At 45.8% G+C, this 18,045-nt stretch overlaps 1 protein-coding gene across 5 annotated transcripts in view; it reads right to left on the bottom strand.

The window, feature by feature from the left end:
* Positions 1–18,045, bottom strand: part of SYT1 (synaptotagmin 1) — a 345,898-nt gene that overhangs the window by 121,298 nt on the left and 206,555 nt on the right. For 4 of the 5 annotated variants that reach the window (XM_059471851.1, XM_059471855.1, XM_059471854.1 and 1 more), the window contains one exon: positions 2,767–2,962. In XM_059471851.1, coding sequence (XP_059327834.1) covers positions 2,767–2,941 — 175 coding nt within the window. In that variant the 5' untranslated portion in view covers positions 2,942–2,962. The remainder of the gene's footprint in view (positions 1–2,766; positions 2,963–18,045) is intronic. The other variant, XM_059471853.1, reaches the window with a different exon arrangement.

The following is an 18,045-nucleotide window of genomic DNA, read 5'->3' as shown; positions in this document are numbered from 1 at the left end:
CTTGCTGACTATGACATTTCACTGCCAAGTGTAAGACTCAAATCACATCCTCAGTTCCAATCTACCAGAGGAAAAACCTGATCCATGGTCCTGGGAGTGTTCTTGACTTCCAAGAATCTCTGCTGTCCCCAGTGGAGCCCATGCACCATAGTTCCTCTCTCTCACACAGCAAGAAATTCCCAAAAAGACACTATACCAACAATTTGGTTTGTACTAATTTACATTCTGTTCTGTTTTTAAGAGAGATTCTAAAAAAAATTTTCAGCCAGCTGTAAGAGTTAAGTCCTGAAAACTTTTCTAGCACAATTACATTTTTTTTGGTAAGAGATTGAAAACACCACACGGACAAATTCCCACTAGCATAAACTGAACAATCATGAGAAAATGCTATAATCTTCCAATAGGGAAATGAGGTCTCCTCTGCCCTCCTGTCCCCAATATTTTTTAGACAGCCTTGTTTTGTGTTTATGTTAGTTTATAAATGAAAAATACATACAAATGTGTGTAATGAGGTCCCTTCTTGTAGGATTTATTATTGAGGAAAACAGGCAAAAGAAAGTTATTTGTAATATAAAATGCTCAAATAGGTCATTGGCACTAATCCATATTTAGTATTTCAAAACCATCCCCACACCAGTTCCTTGCCCCTCTGCAGTACAATGAACATTCAGCTTTCTTCTTGAAATGGCAAACCCCCCCCAGTGCAGCAGAAAGCAACAATAAATAGCCCCAGCATTTGATAGAGATCCTGGGATGATCCAAGCACATCTGCAGCCTCTACACTAAGAGCAGACAACTGGAATGGGGTTTGTGACTACCTTAGGTTCACTTCTCCAAGACAACAGTACTGCATGATCTTGGATAACAGACCAGATTTCTAAGATGGTGGCAATATATTCTGGTGTCACTATTAGCATAAGGTACCTTATTTTATAAATAATATGATGTATTTCATAAGAAATAAGATTTGTCTTATGACCTAATATACTTTTCTAAGTAAGCACTTTCATTATCTAACAGTAGGGGCTTTTTTCTTGAAGAGATAATAGAAGTTTTAGTCAGTTCAACTTGAAAAGACTCTCCAGATTGGACTTTCCACTTGTTTTCTTTGTGGTTTTAAAAAACTAAACAGGGGATTCCAAATTTCTCTCTATCCACAAATCTTTTCCTACACCTACCCATTACAGAGTTCCTCATACTGGAAGTCATGCATGCAAAGTTAAAAGCGAAGTTTAAAAATAAGAGGGTATTTACGTAAAAGTCCCATCTATGTTATTTACATAGCGTGGTGAGATAAAAGTTACAAGACACATGTTTCAAATTCTGACTGCCCTCAATGTCTTGTTTTTTCATTTTTTCTCTTTTTTCTTTTTATTCCTGTATTTTTGTATTTTTGTTCTTTTGTTTTGTTTTCCCATGACATCCTCAGACAATTTTATTTCAGTATGGTCTTCACTGGACTGCATAGATCACCAAAACAATGGCACACAAACCTCTTACCTCTATAACACATTAATTCTTGCAAGTGGGAATTTTGAGTGACAGAGCAAAGCTGTTTCCTATCAATTTATCAAAAACTGCACCTGCCACATTGCCAAGATTCATTTAGAGATAAAAAAATTATTAATATTTGAATTTATTATCTGACTTTATCAGTCACAGCACATTTCTTTACACAAAGGATAGCCTTCTAAAGATGAAAACTCTTACATATGTTAAAATACTTCCCTGGACATATTTAAAATTTACTTTTTTTGGCAAAGAAGTTATTACAGATTGAATTACTTTCTAATGCTTGCTACTAAAACACATACACAGAGCCTTCACCTTCTTGTCTATACAAGTGCCAAAATGATCTGCTGGTAGCATTAGGTAATTTTTCTGTCAGTAACAAAACGGATTTTTTCTGTATTATACGAAATGCCATTGACAATACTGAATTAGTCCTAGATTTGATACCAGTGTATGCAGAGTAGAACATATCAAACAGATTAAAGAACTCCAGTATTATCATAAACAACAGCAAAAAGTTAATGGTTATATTTTTTTTAATGCGAACAAATTGAGGCCTCAACTTTGAATCAATACTTTCTAGCAGCAAAGACCAAATTAGCCCTGCTGACTTTAGTTCTACTAACCTCACAGAAATATATATTTATACTTTTACGTTGTCAGCATAGGTACATGAACTTATGCAAACAGCATTCAGTGGCTTATCTGCTAGAATAACTAGTGGGAAAAGCACAGCTACCTTCATACATGACAGATGTATTACCTGTTTTCTTGTTAAAACTCAATTTTCACATTTCTTTCAATGTTTTCTAATCTCCACAGATTCAAAGTTTCCTTGTTTTCTCAATATGTGTGCGTTCTGGCCAAATATTGCTTTAAGGAAATATGGCCATGCACATTTGTCATAAACATGAAACTAAGTGCTACTAATAGGAAACATTTTACTTATTGGTCCCACAGCCACAGTGAAGTTCTCTAGTTTCAGTTTTAATGATTCAGCAGTAACTCATCAGGAAAAATTACCAAACTAATCTGACATACCAAGAATACACATAAATTACATTTGAGTTGGAGTCTAGTTTTTTCTACTTCAGTAAACTTTGAGGAACTTACAAAACCAGTTTAATCTTGTGATTTTTCTAGCTTTGACTAGAAAACGTGTAGTATGCTGTCTAAATAAATGTCAAAGAAGAAAATGTCAAATTAAACCTAGTCTGCCAACAGAAGCTTTTTCATCAATCACATTTTACTTACGTGGAATTTTGTTCAGTTCATTCATGAACTTCTCTTTTAGCTTCGAAAATGCATCTTCTTTTCCTCCTCCTCCTCCTCCCGGACTGGCTGGCTCGGTGACATTACTTGGAGGGGCTGCTGCTACTGTGGTTGCTGGCGGTGCTGCCAGGGCCTCGTGATGACTTTCACTCACCATTTTAACTCCTGGGTAAGCTGTTGGAAGAAAAAAAGAACAGAAAACCAAAAGGTAATATAATTGAAATGTATCTCTCATCAAGAAATGAATAAATAGGCAGAATATCACTTGGTTCTCCTGCTTACTGGGTAAATATTACTTCATTTCTATACAGTTTCAGGTTCTTCATAAAATATCTATTAGACAAGAGAGAAAAGTATTTTGCAGGGTTAATTTCAGCCAGAATAATTTTATTGCTTAGAGCACTTTTCCAATAGTTTGCATTTTGGAAGTGCTAAATCTGAAACCTCAAAATTCCTGTAAAAATCTCATACAGATTTACATTTTCTCTTCAGCTTGAAAGTATAAGCAAATTGGGTAATAAATGCCCCTATGTGCAAATTTCAATGTATTTACATAATTATTTTTCTGTGGGAATTACAGAGGTGTGGATCATGGACAGAGTTTCTGCATATGAAATAAATAAGGTGATAAGGACATAATAAAAACACTGTGATTTCCTGTCAAAGTAATAACCTATTGTTTCCTATTTAAAACTGTGTATTAAATAGAAATTGATTTGCATGCATTTTTATCTTCACTAAGTGAAGACAATTTTCCTTCAAGTTATTTTGTGTGACACTTGCTACTGACAACATTCTCTTAAATTATTCAGATGTCTTACTGTATTCATGAAAATACAACATGTGTAGGGAGTCTAAATGCAGCCATTTTGAAATATCCATGAGGCTGTCACAAGCATAATCCCACATCAGCATATTTTTAATTTCATGTTGTTTAATGGGCATTATGGATAACCTTTGAGTGTATATTACTGTGTTGGGTGTGCAAGGCCAGGTGTTAAGAGTGGGCTGGCTACCGGCTGGCATCAGTGGGAAGCTGCCAGAAGCCTCTCCCATGTCCCTCAGAGCCAATTCCAGACAGCCCCTGGATGGACGCACTGCTGACCAGGGTCAGGCCATCAGCGATGGTGGCAGCACCTCTGGGATAACTGGTTTAAAAAGGGCAAATACTGCTGGACAACTGGGAAAGAGAAGTGAGAATAAGTGAGAGGAGCAGCCGTGCTGGCACTGCGGGCAGGGCAGGAGGAGGGGAGGAGGTGCCCCAGGCACTGGAGCAGAGATTCCCCTGCAGCCCGTGGTGCAGGCCATGGTAAGGCAGGATGGGACCCTGCAGCCCATGGAGGCCCATGGAGGAACAGAGATCCACCTGCAGCCTGGGGAGGGCCCACACTGGGGCAGGTGGAGGCCTGAAGGAGGCTGTGACCCTGTGGGAAACCTGTGCTGGAGCAGGGGCCTGGCAGGAGCTGTGGCCCCATGGAGAGAGGAGCCCACAGTGAGCAGGTTTGCTGGCAGGAGTGGTGACCCCATGGAGAACCCACTCTGGAGCAGTGTGCTCCTGAAGGACTGCACCCTGAGGGAGGGACCCTGCTGGAGCAGATTGTGAAGAGCTATACCCCATGAGAAGAACTCAAATTAGAGAAGTTACTGGAGGAAGGGATCCTACACTGGAGCAGAGAAAGTGGGTGAGGAATCCTCCCACTGAAGAGGAGGGAGAGCAAAGACAACTTGTGATAGACTGACTGCAACCACAATTCCCCATTCCCCTGCACTGCTGAGGAAATCCAGAGTGAAGTTAATCCCTGGAAGAAGGGAGTGGGGAGGGAAGCTGTTTCAGATTTAGTTTCATTTCTCAATATCCTACTTTGCTTTGATTGGTAAATTAAGCCAATTTCCCTAATTCAAATCTGGTTTGACTGTGACAGCAATGAGTGATTGATGTCTCCCTGTTCTTATCTTGCTCCTCCACTGTCCAGCTGAGGATAGGAGGGATAGAGCAGCTTTGGTGGGAACCTGGCACCCAGTCAGGGTCAGCTACCACAGTCACATAGCAAAGAATTTTGGGCTAGTGGGATGAAGATGAGAAGATATGATAGAAATTCCTGCAACACAGGAAGGCTAGCTGAAATGTTTATTCAGTTTTTGAAAACAATGTTCTGATTTTCTGCTGCATCATAAATATCACTGATCTGAATAATTTAAGAAAACAGAAGGAGAAAGGGTTTGAAAAATAACAAACATTCATTATTGCTGAGTATACAATTGCTCTCAGCTTCAAAAGGCATTTGGCCTTTGAGCTTTTCCTGAGAAATTTAAACATCAACATAGGAATAAAACACAACACATCAAAATTGAAGGGGCATAAGAGCATCTGACTGCATGCAACATGATCAATCATGACCTTTCTTGTCTTACATGATTGTTTTCATGGATGTTGCGCTCAGATCACTAAATCAAGAGGAGATTTGACTTTTTGTCCTTCAACTTTAGTTGTACGAGTCTGCAGTCATGAAGATCTGTAGGCATGTTGTGGTGTGTTGGTATGTTCTGTTTCTTCCCCCCCTTTGTTACGATGGTTCTGTCCTCCCAGTTTTCCCCACCCTAGTTTCTGTCTATTACTTAGTTGCTATGGTTGCCCCCATGTCATGTAATTTCCCCACCCTGTATCTCCTAATATGTATTATTTTCCCTCCTCCCTGGGCCCAGTCAATCACTCCCCACCACTCCCAGTCTTCCAGAATGTTCCTCTCAGTGGGAGTAGTGATTGGCTGAGGTCCCGGGGCCCCTCCTTTATAATGTATCGATTAGTTCTCCCTTACAGTCTATTATGTTAAGCACGTCCCCTGACTTCCCCTGATTGGTTTTTTGTAAATCCCACCTCCAGTTACCACCTCCCTTTATAATCCCATGCCCAACTTTTTTTTTTCTCGCGCGGTCACTCCCTGCTGGTCGCCCCCCGGGACATTAAACTCGTTTGACCCCAGAGAGTGTCCGGCTCTTTTCTGCTCCGCCCTATTCAGCAGCTCTACCCCGAGACCTCGTCCTGCAGGCACAGCCCAAGGCTATTACTGCCGAGGAGTGCTTGAAGCTGCCAGCCCTGGGGCCTTGCCACCGGGGCTGACACCCCCTGCTGCAGTGGGACTGTTGGCCACCTTCTCAGCTAGCCAGGTCACAGGGTCTCCGGCCAGTCATCGCTGCAGATTGGCGCCCAACGTGGGGCCCTTGCTCGGACCCCGTGGACGAGGTCATCGGACCTCTGGACACTAATCTACCACCGGTCGCAGCAGGCTCCATTATAGGAGCAGCGCTCCCGGTGGACCCGGAGCTACAACTCCTCTCACCCAAGGAGAGCTCCGAGGGCGGAGTTCTGCCTCTACCGGATCTTCTTTTCGCCGTTCGTCTGATTGGTAAGCCCCTGCCTTGGGGGTCTTCCCTCCCACCTTTTTAATCTTCCCGGGACCTGAGCCCTGCTTTGGGGACAGCTCCCAACCCCTCTTTTCCTTCACTTTCCTGCTGTCTTGCTGTTGGGGGCTCATGCCTGCTCTGGGACCAGTCTTCTAGGCAAGCGGCAGCGTGGGAGCGGGCGGACGGGCAGTTCTTGTTTTAGTTGTTTTTTTTACTTCGGTTTAGGCAGTCAGTGTCATCAGAGGAGTGCTCTTTTCTTTACTTTCTCTGTCGTTTTCTTTTAATTTACGCGATGGGTGCGCGTCAGAGCTCCCCTCTAAAAAGAGCCTTTCACCAGGTTAGAAGTTTGTTGCTTGGGGGAGGTTTAGATCCCCCGAAGGTTGCTTTAAAGAGTTTAGTAAAGTGGATTTTTTCTCAGTTCCCCAACACTACCCCAGAGCAAATTAGAGACCCTCTCTATTGGAAAGCTGTTTTAGCAAAATTAGATCAAGAGGTCAGCTCTGGGGAGGCAAAGCTTTACCCGGCCGCTTACTGGGCGGGTAAAGTTTTGCAATTGTTGTCTCAGCAGAGGGAACTGCGAAAAAATTCATCAGTGTCGCGGTTGAATCCCAGTTCCCCCGGTTCTGTTGTCCCTACCCCGTCTACCTCACCCCGTGTCCCTCGGTCGGAGCCCTTGAGGGGGGTCCTCAAGGCCAACCCACAGCAGAGGCTCCATCTTCCCTCTGCCCCCTCTCGATCGGTCCGACCTGGCCCTCCAAAAGGAGGACTCCGAGGAGATCCTGGCCAGACTCCTCGGAGCAGGTTTTCCTACCCCTTTTCCCAACCTCCCCAGTACCCGGTTGACGTTCCCAAGAGTGTTCTGTTTAATGTCCCCCCGGTTAATGTCCCACCGCCTCCACAAGATGGCTCCTATGGAGCCCAAGATGGGGGCGGCCACGTGCATTTTCCCGCCGATTTTTCTTCTCCTTCCCATAATCCCTTCACCCCTCAGTCAAATCCTTTCCTATCCCAAGATCCACCCTTTCCTCCCCTGCCTCCACCCTCTGTTCCTCCCTGCGCTCCACCCCTCAATAGCTCCTCCTTCACCCTGCCTCCTGTCTCCGCCCCGCCTCCGGACTCCACTTTGGAGGCGGAGAAAACCCAGCTGCCACCTCCAGTTCCACCATGCCCATCAGCTGGCCCCTCCCAGATGCCAGGCCCCGCCTCTGCCTCCCTCCTTTCCGGTTCCCACGCCTTCCCTTCCGGTTCCCACGCTTTGTGTTCCGGGGGGGGGGGTGTGGGTAACTGGAAGCCAGGGCGAGCCCCTGTTTTTGAAGCTGCCCCGGTTACCTACCGCCTGAGCGGGGAGGGGAGCTCCCAGGCTCAGTGGGTGCCAATTGCACAAGATCGGATCAAAGATCTGTGCAAGGCCCAGAGAGAGTACTCCCGGGAATCGGAGTATTTCCGGGGACTTCTCTGTTCGGCCCTTGCACCGGGAGATCTGATCCCTGCTGACCTGAGAGCTCTCTTTTCCAGCCTTTTAGGACCTATGGAGTTTAGGGCCTGGGCGGTAGAGTGGGGGAGGGAAGTCGCGGAAGTTCTCCCAGCTCTCTGGGAGAACCAAGCGACTGCACATGACGCAGATGGCCAACTGATATCCACGAATCATCTGGTGGGTACAGGGGCATGGGCCAGTGGGGCGATTCAGGCGCGGGTGCTCTTCCCGACGCAGATCACCGAGTCCTGTCGGGCTGCAGAGAGGGCCTTTTTCAAGCTCCCAGCGGTCTTCTCTCAGCAAGACGAGGAAGAGCCCCAGCAGGGGCCACACGAGTCCTATTTACGTTTTTTAGAAAGACTTTACAGATACGTGGAGACTCAAGCTTCCGAGGAGGGAGAAAGAGAAAACCTGTTGCGGCGGATGGCGTTCAAGAACGCAAACTCTGAATGCCGGAGAGCCATCCGAACCCTCCCCCGTAGTCCACGACCTACCATCGAGCAAATGATGGAGGTCGTGGCACGAGAAGTCCCACTGCCAGGAGCGCCTGACTCCAAGCTGAAGAACAAGAGGAACTCAGTGGCGTTCGCGTCGACCTCCAGCGCCGATGAGGAGGATTACAGCGCGGCAGCAGCTGGAACGTCTACCCCAGGAGCTGCAAGGAGACATCCAGAGACCCACCCGTGTCATCTATGTGGAAAAACGGGGCACTGGATGCCTGACTGCCCACTGCGGCAAGAATTTTTAACATTTAAAAGGAAGGAGTGTCCTGCTGGGAAGCAGGAAGTAAAACAACAAAAAAACTAGAAAGCGAGCGCAGCCCCTCCCTGCGCCATGATACAAATAAGGCGGGCAAGGTTGCACCAGGCAGGGAGGAGGGAACAGGGAGAAGCCCGCCACATGCCTCTACTGGACTTGACTTTTCCTTACCGGACTTGACTTACTGTACCTGTTGGCTTCAGCCTCAACCTGCTTTAACCACCACCTCTTCGTTTTCTCCCTTTAGGCTGCAGCTGACCCGCGAAATACATCTCCCGGACACTGATTTCCACCTGGTGACTGCCGACATTCAACATCCCGGCAGCTGGAGGAGACTTGGACGTAGCAGGTGGATCATTGTTGGGGACACCAAACACACACCATTCAATCTTCACATAGTCCCGGGGTTAGTAACAACTGACCGGGACAGATTTGCATTAGGGCTGTACTGCGTCCAGCCCCCGCTTTCTCTCCCCAAGGGCCAAATCATCGCCCAAGCCATTCCAGTGCCGGAGGAGGTACAGGATTCCCAGTCATCTAAGGGGTCCTCACCTCCAACGGTTGCTTGGGCCCAAGTTGTGGGAAGAGAAAAGCCCAGGCTGACATGTCAACTGTCCCTGGGCTCAGACCGTAAAATCGTGCGGGGGTTACTGGACACAGGGGCAGATGTGACGATCATTCCCTCTAGGGATTGGCCGTCACATTGGGATTTGCAAAACGCAGCCGGACACATACAAGGTGTAGGGGGTCTAAAATTGGCGAAGCAGTCAAAGAGCATTGTACAAATTACGGGGCCAGATGGGCAATTGGCTTCTGTACGCCCATTTGTTTTAGATTACACCGAGCCCCTGTGGGGAAGGGACCTGCTAGCCCAATGGGGAGCCAGAATTGACCTCCCAAAGGCTCCCCAGGTTTTTCGGGCAGTGGCCACTGAGGAGCGCCCTACCTGGAAGCTGGACTGGCGATCAGATGAGCCAGTACAGGTAGTGCAGTGGCCACTTAATAAACAAAAATTGAAGGCGCTCAATGAGCTCGTTCAGGAGCAGCTGCTCAAAGGCAACCTGGTGGAGACCATGTCACCTTGGAACTCCCCAGTGTTTGTTATCAAAAAACCTAATAAAGACAAGTGGCGGCTCCTGACCGATCTCCGCCAAATTAATGAACAAATAATTGACATGGGTCCCCTCCAACCAGGGATGCCATCCCCTACAATGCTCCCCCAAAATTGGAATTTGGCTATAATCGACATAAAAGATTGTTTTTTCCAAATTCCTCTGCATCCTGATGATGCCCCGCGTTTTGCGTTCACGGTTCCCTCCATCAACCGTGAGTCCCCGGCCAAGCGCTATCACTGGCGAGTTCTTCCGCAAGGATTAAAGAATAGTCCTGTGATCTGCCAGTGGTATGTTGCTTCGCTGCTGTCTCCTGTCCGTACAGCCCTCGGGGATGTCGTCCTGTTACATCACTATATGGATGACATCCTCATCTGTGCCCCAACAGATGATCTACTTGCCCATGCGCTTGACCTGACAACCAGTGCGTTGGTTGCTGCAGGGTTCGAGCTCCAAGCAGAAAAAATTCAAAGGATGCCACCTTGGAGGTACCTGGGCCTTGAAATCACCAAGCGGACCATTGTTCCACAGAAATTGGCCATCCGGACGAAAGTCCAGACCCTAGCGGATGTTCACCAACTGTGTGGGTCTTTAAATTGGGTGAGACCCTGGTTAGGTATACCAACAGAAGACCTAGCCCCCCTTTTCAATTTATTGAAAGGGGGAGAGGAGCTGAGTTCTCCTAGGGAACTCACCCCAGAGGCTCAGGTAGCCCTGGAGAAGGTTCAGAAAATCATTTCGGCCAGGCAGGCCCACCGCTACCATCCGGGCCTGCCATTTAAATTCATTATTCTGGGGAAGCTGCCACATCTTCACGGCTTGATCCATCAGTGGGACAAGAGTTTAAAGGACCAGGGTCTGGGCGACCCCCTCTTAGTCATAGAGTGGGTGTTCCTCAGCCACCACAGGTCCAAAAGGATGACAAGGCCACAAGAGCTGATGGCCGAACTGATCCGAAAGGCAAGATCTCGGATCAGGGAGCTGGCAGGCTGTGATTTTGCATGCATTCACCTTCCAATTCAATTGGTTTCGGGCCAACTCAAATTAAAGACCTTTAATGAACTGCTGGAAACCAATGAAATGCTTCAATTCGCATTAGACAGCTACACTGGCCGCGTTGCGGTCGATCGGCCGGCCCATAAACTTTTTAATTCGGAGTTTAAATTATCAATCAAGGGAATTCAGAGTAAGAAGCCTCTAGATGCTCTGACAATATTTACCGACGCGTCCGGGGCATCCCACAAGTCTGTAATGACTTGGAGGGATCCTCAGACTCAGCGGTGGAAGGCTGATGTTGCCATTGTGGAGGCCTCTCCACAAGTAGCTGAATTAGACGCAGTCGTCCGAGCATTTGAGAGGTTTCCTGGTCCCTTCAATTTGGTCACAGATTCCGCATATGTGGCTGGTGTAGTATCTAGAGCGGAATCAGCAGTTCTGCAGGAGGTCTCTAACCAAAAATTGTTTAATTTGCTCTCAAAACTCGTAGAATTAGTCTCCCACCGAGAGCATCCGTTTTTTATAATGCATGTAAGATCACACACTGATCTGCCAGGGTTCATCGCTGAGGGCAACCGTCGGGCTGATTCTTTGGCTGCGGCTGCTGTCACGGTGGGCCCGCTCCCAGATGTGTTTGGCCAGGCTAAGATCAGCCATCAGCTCTTTCACCAAAATGCACCAGGCCTGGTCAGGCAATTCCATCTCACGCAGGATCAGGCCAAGGCGATTGTGGCCACATGTCCCCAATGCCAAGCCCATCAAATGCCTACCATCGCAGCTGGGGCAAACCCCAGGGGCTTGGCGAGCTGTGAAGTGTGGCAGATGGACGTGACACACATCCCATCCTTTGGGAGGTTGTGTTACGTCCATGTCTCCATCGATACCTTCTCAGGAGCTATCTTTGCCTCTGCCCACACAGGTGAGAGGGCGGCGGATGTCCAGAAGCACTTGCTTCTGGCATTCGCTGTCCTGGGCATCCCTAGGGCTTTAAAAACTGACAACGGCCCAGCGTATACCTCCAAGGAGCTGCGGAGCTTCCTGCAACAATGGGGAATAGAGCATAAGACCGGCATCCCCTATTCCCCGACAGGCCAAGCCATGGTGGAGAGGGCCCACCAGAGCCTGAAAAGGATCTTGGAGAAACAACGTGCGGCAGTGAAGGTGGAGACCCCCCACGTCCGGTTGTCGAGAGCTTTGTACACCTTAAACTTCCTAAACTGTTCTTTTGACAACCTGAATCCTCCAGTTGTCCGGCACTTCGGCAGTCACCAACAGCTGCAGCCGAAGGCCAGGCCTCCGGTTCTGATAAGGGATCCGGAGACCTGGCGGATGGAAGGGCCATATGACCTGGTTACCTGGGGGAGGGGATACGCTTGCGTGTCCACTCCCTCAGGGCCGAAATGGATACCATCAAAATGGGTCAAGCCCTTCCTCCCCAAGCAGGCAAAAACATCCGAGACTGTGCCACAGGTGCAGGAGGCATGTTGGCGGCGGAGGAGGAAACCTCTCACTTTCTCTCACCTTTATTTTCTCCACAGGTTCCCTCCGACCGGGTCCCCTTCCTCTCCACCATTGATTCGCGCCCCTTTTCGAGTCGTTCTTGATTCCCGACCTTCCTCCCCTGTCTCAGATTCTTCCCCCGAACTTAATTTACTTTTTGAGACAGAACCATCTCTTTAAGAAAATATTTAAGTTATAACCATGCTTGTTTTGTTTTTTCAGTTTGTCTCCCTTTGCCTGGCCCACACCACGCCAGAATGGCCCAGCTCAGCCCTCAACTGTGGCAGCGCCCAAGCGCTCCTTTACATCTCCTGATTTTCTGCCTCCTCCTTCCACCCTGGGCAGCGTGGATCGTCCCTCAGCCAAAGGTGAATGTCTGGCGTACCTTGGCTCAGGCGTTAGGGCAAGATCATATCTGCCTCGACGCAGCATCAGCAGAGGACCCGATGTCGTCGTGCCTTGTGGGGATCCCTTTCTCTCCAGGTGAATTCCCCTCCGCTTTTCAGTCAGCCCTTTCCCCGATTTTGGCACGGAGTCTTACTATCCTTCCTAGTTTTGATTCCAGCAACGCTTGGAGAGACGGAGTGGTAAAGCTGGATCCTTTGCCCTCCGAGCCCACTGAACTCCACCTGCTCGGTTCCGCCAATTCCTCTATTTGTTTTCAATTTGAGTATACCTTTTCCTCTATTGAGAAGGGCAGTGAGGTGGTGCAACAGAATAAAGCTGAATATCAAGCCTACCAGTGGTGCAAGGCCATTTTAAAGATCAGCGGCCCCACCACCACGGGCCGCACCCCATACGCCCTTCCCAGGGGAGCATTCTTAATTTGTGGCGACCGAGCGTGGGCAGGCATCCCCTCTGGTCTGATCGGAGGGCCGTGCACATTAGGCAAGCTGACGCTGTTTACCCCCAACATGACTCAAATTGTGAATTGGAAGAAGACTAACATCACAGCAGAATTGGCCAGGTCCAAAAGAGATCTTAAAGATCTCCCAGAAGACTGTGATGATGAAATTACACATTGGTCCCATTCCAAAACCGTCGCTTTTACCATTCTGTTGCCGTGGGTATCAGTGGCGAAGTCTCTAGGTGAATTGGGCCGCCTAGAGTGTTGGGTGGTTAAGCAAGCCAATTTGACTTCGGCTGCTATATACGACCTCCTCACAGACGAGGAAATAACAAGGAAGGCGACACTCCAGAACAGGGCAGCAATAGATTTCCTATTGCTGCTCCATCATCATCAATGTGAGGAGTTTGAGGGCCTCTGCTGCATGAATTTGTCATCAAGAGCTGAGAACGTCAGACACACCATCCTGAAGATGAAAGACCAAGTCCATCGGATGGAGCAAGAAACATCAGATTGGCTGAGGGACATTTTTAAGGGCTGGGGCTTGGGCAGTTGGGCCAGTTCTGTTCTAGAATCGGTTATGAAAGTTGTTTTAGTTTTATTTTTACTTTTGATTTGCTTTTCGCTGGTCCGTGGGCTGGTCCAAAGACTCGTTAATAAGATCACAGCTCCAAGTGTCAACCAGGTGGTAGCGGGAGAATCTGCAGAGGGAGACACCTATCCTTCGGAGGCAGAGGAAACCACAGATGAAGAAGAGCTCGCTGCGCCTCCCTTATACCACCAGGAGCTGTGTTTCGAAGAAGAAGACGCCTGGACTGATCAGCCCCGGAATCCAGCCTTTTGAACCTTTTAGTACAGATTTTTCCGTTCTTTTCAATTTTATTTAACAAAAAACGGGGAGATGTTGTGGTGTGTTGGTATGTTCTGTTTCTTCCCCCCCTTTGTTACGATGGTTCTGTCCTCCCAGTTTTCCCCACCCTAGTTTCTGTCTATTACTTAGTTGCTATGGTTGCCCCCATGTCATGTAATTTCCCCACCCTGTATCTCCTAATATGTATTATTTTCCCTCCTCCCTGGGCCCAGTCAATCACTCCCCACCACTCCCAGTCTTCCAGAATGTTCCTCTCAGTGGGAGTAGTGATTGGCTGAGGTCCCGGGGCCCCTCCTTTATAATGTATCGATTAGTTCTCCCTTACAGTCTATTATGTTAAGCACGTCCCCTGACTTCCCCTGATTGGTTTTTTGTAAATCCCACCTCCAGTTACCACCTCCCTTTATAATCCCATGCCCAACTTTTTTTTTTCTCGCGCGGTCACTCCCTGCTGGTCGCCCCCCGGGACATTAAACTCGTTTGACCCCAGAGAGTGTCCGGCTCTTTTCTGCTCCGCCCTATTCAGCAGCTCTACCCCGAGACCTCGTCCTGCAGGCACAGCCCAAGGCTATTACTGCCGAGGAGTGCTTGAAGCTGCCAGCCCTGGGGCCTTGCCACCGGGGCTGACACCCCCTGCTGCAGTGGGACTGTTGGCCACCTTCTCAGCTAGCCAGGTCACAGGGTCTCCGGCCAGTCATCGCTGCATAGGCACAGGCCTGACTGCAGGCAGAATGAACTTTCTGAAATCATCCTCACCATTCCTATCATTAAACAGGGGTTTGCACACGGGTGTAGTCTGGAATACAAAAGCCATTCTCCAATACTCCTGTATGATGAAAAACATTTTAACAAAATAAGGGGTTGGTATTGCTTAATTTAGTGAATATTTTGTAGCAATTTTATTGATGCAGCAGCAAATGAAGGGGTATTCCCTGCCTACCCATCACTTCTGTCCTTGCTCTCAAGTCCCTAGCCTAATATAAAATCATGTTGATGTTGACACAGAATGTGTATACAATACATCTCTATAAATATTTCATAAGCATGTGGTCTTAACTATTTCCCTGCAACAACATGGGAGCAGTTCACTATCAAAAGCAGACCAATGTCAATGGAAAGATTCCAGTTAATAGTCATAAATTTGGCTCAAGCCTGAGGTATCTGTATTTCCCCAACTGCCTCACAAAACAACAAAAAAAATCAAGTAGTCCATAATTTTGGTAACAAATAAAATGTCAGCTCTTCCAGACTAAGAGACTTTTTCCATATGCTCTGATGAATGCCAAACAGTATGAAGCATAAGCTGTAAACACTAGTGCTGTTTTATGTTATAGCATTTTGTCAATGAATGTCACTTAAATCAGAAGGAAAGTTTTATATCATAATTAAATCAAAACAAAATTGCTTAATTAGAATATATTGCTTAATTAATTCAGGCCTGGCAGTTGACTATTTTATTTAGCAATGGAAGACACAATTTGCAGTGACGACTTTCAGCTAATTAAAAATTAAGGCAAATGTAATTTATTTGCTTCTAGGTTTTGAACTATATTTTGAAAATATATTCAAAGAACAAATTTGAGGCATTACACTTTGATTTACTTAAAAGGAGGAAAAGCCAACAAAACAGACTATCCTGTGATGTCCAGGAACAATCCTCAGTAGATTCTTAGTGCAGTTAGAGGTCACTATGTCTAATGAGGCACGCACAAATGGTTTGAGACTTGCCACAGAACCTTCGACCTTTACATGCCAATGACACTGTCCTGATATTTCAAAAAGGTGTGAGGGGGCTGAAAAAAGAATCTTGACTCAGAAAAAGCTCTCTGCAAAGAGCATGTGCCCACTTGCTTATAATATCTGAGGGCTTTTGTAAGTGTAATGCTGCAGCTTTCCACAATAACAGTATAAGCACCGTGGCAGTATTAGAGACTGCAGAATACAGAATAATTATATTTAAACTGGCCTTTAAAAAAAACGGGGTTACTTGAGTGCTGCAGTGCATTGCTGAAGGTAAAGATCTACAAATCATTAGCAGATTCTCTCCCATTTATGAAATGGTAGCTGCAAGCAAAAAAGTCTTGTAAATTAAAAAATGAAATGTCATCCCACTCAACTATGATTTTCAGTTCAATGTTCACTGCAACGTTTATAGTGCTATCTATGAAATATTATGTTTCATGTGCAACATCCAGTCATAAATTAGAGTACATTTTTAATTGTACAATATAGGAGTGTGCCTCTTGTTGATGGAGTGACAAAACTGTCCTTTGTCCCCTCAAAAAGGAAAGAAGCCCAGAAGTTTCTCTCCTCAATTAGGTGAAAAAGACACTTCATAGGCTTAGGGGACTTCACCTCAAACTTAAGGACAGCTAATTGGACAGAAACTAAAAGTCCCGCGTGGGCAATTAACTAGAAAAAGGAGGGAACAAAGACACTAATCACTTTTGTAAGGTGTTTTACCAGGAGCAAGAATGTCTAGCACCTAGCTCAGTCTTTCTCTGTTTGTTATTTTGCCTTTTATTAAACCTTTTTCTTTCCAATACTGCAACAGAAGCCATCCTGCTGATGTTTATGCCTCCAAGAGCAGCTAAGCTATCCTGGGTATGTTATAGGCCTCTGAGAACTTATTAGACCTGGCTTGAGGAGGTTACTATATCAGGAGAGAAAATTACAATTTAACTTCCAAGCTTCTATAAAATGTAGCACAGACTATATTTTCTGACCACATCAATTCTTTGGCATACCACTGCCCATGCACTGGCCAGTAGTGCCATATAGTCATTATAAGACATGCAAAATGACACAATGGACAAACACGTGGAATACTTTGAAGTAATGCTTGTCTCTATTCAGAAGTAGGTATGTGTTGACTGAAAATCCAGTTGAACCCTTGAGGAGACCAGGCATTTTGAGCTTTACTGTTCCCTATGCAAGAATAACTCTGACAAACATGAATTATCAGCTCAAACTTCTACATAATTTCCTCTGAAAATGGAGCATTTGAGAAATACACATATACACACTGGAGATTTGTAAGAAGCAAGGGATTTTGTTATGGAGGTACAAAGTACTGGCTGACTGCCCTAGTATGTGCTGGTATGGATCCTAATGGAGAGAGTGCCATTGGAAAGCACCTCTAAAGAAAATGGTAAAGCAGCAATGTCTCTTAGGAGAAGAGTAAAGAGGCATAAAACCTCAGACATGGATGAATTGAACAGAGCATTGAACAGAATCTGGAAATCACAGTTGAAAGAATGTGCTCAAAGGGCAACAGTCTGCAAACACTCTGGCATATGCAAAGATGTGGACAACTTGGGAAGACTAATCTCAGGGGAAATTTTAAACTTTTTTAAAAAAACTGAATAGTCAGAAAATTATGAGATGGGATGTCCACATTGATTCACACAGAAGGGGGATTTTCTGGAATGAGCAAAACTCAAGAACAATGTATCACCTTCTGGAAAATCTTGGGGAGAATTATGATAGCCTTACAAAAAAAAAAAAAAAAAAAAAAAAAAGAAAATAATAACATGCCAAAAGGCAGGAAAGTTAATTGGTGTGTTTCTATGTGGTTAAATTACAGTGGGTGTACCACAGCAGTTGCTTAATACATAATCTTATAGGTGTAAAATCAGCAACATTCCTTCTACATGGTGGATTTCAGACAATTTATATTTGCTCATTTCTCCTCTTATCTGCTGAATCCAAGCTGCATGCAGGGAGACAGTAAACAGGTCAGGCATCCCACGCTGACCAAATAATTACCTCCCAATGAGAAATTTTCTGGAAAGTGTCCTTTTACTTTACTGCCTCCTTTTTGCCATACTAAAAATTAAAATTAGTGAAATTATTAAAAACATAGAACTACAGTGTTGTTATGAGTAGTTTAAGTTTTCAGAAGTAACTGTCATCATTCTTGCAATGTTTAATGCTGCAACTGTAGTAGAGCTATTGACTACACTCCAGATGTAAATTGGGATCTATACTGTTAAATGGTATTTCTTGGAAAGCTTATTGTTTCAGCATACAAAATATGTTCAACCCAGCAGTCACATCCAATGTAATGGATGTAATGTAATAACAAAACTTCTCCAAGAAAGAAGAAACATCTCACAGTTGTGTCCCTCGATCATTTTTGTTTACAGCACCTGAACACTGAAAGAGAAAGCAACTATTAGCTTTTAGTGCCAGTATACCCAGGGTAAGAATGCAGTATTGCCAGAGAAAGGTTTGCACCACATTGAAAATATACCTCATTCCATCAGAGTGTTTTTCATGAAATTAATTAATCAGAAGA

The sequence above is a fragment of the Ammospiza nelsoni genome, chromosome 5 (assembly GCF_027579445.1).
Source record: "Ammospiza nelsoni isolate bAmmNel1 chromosome 5, bAmmNel1.pri, whole genome shotgun sequence".
NCBI classification, from domain to species: domain Eukaryota; kingdom Metazoa; phylum Chordata; class Aves; order Passeriformes; family Passerellidae; genus Ammospiza; species Ammospiza nelsoni.
The sequence above is the reverse complement of the archived record's forward strand: the minus strand, read 5'-3'. Positions and strand labels throughout refer to the sequence as shown.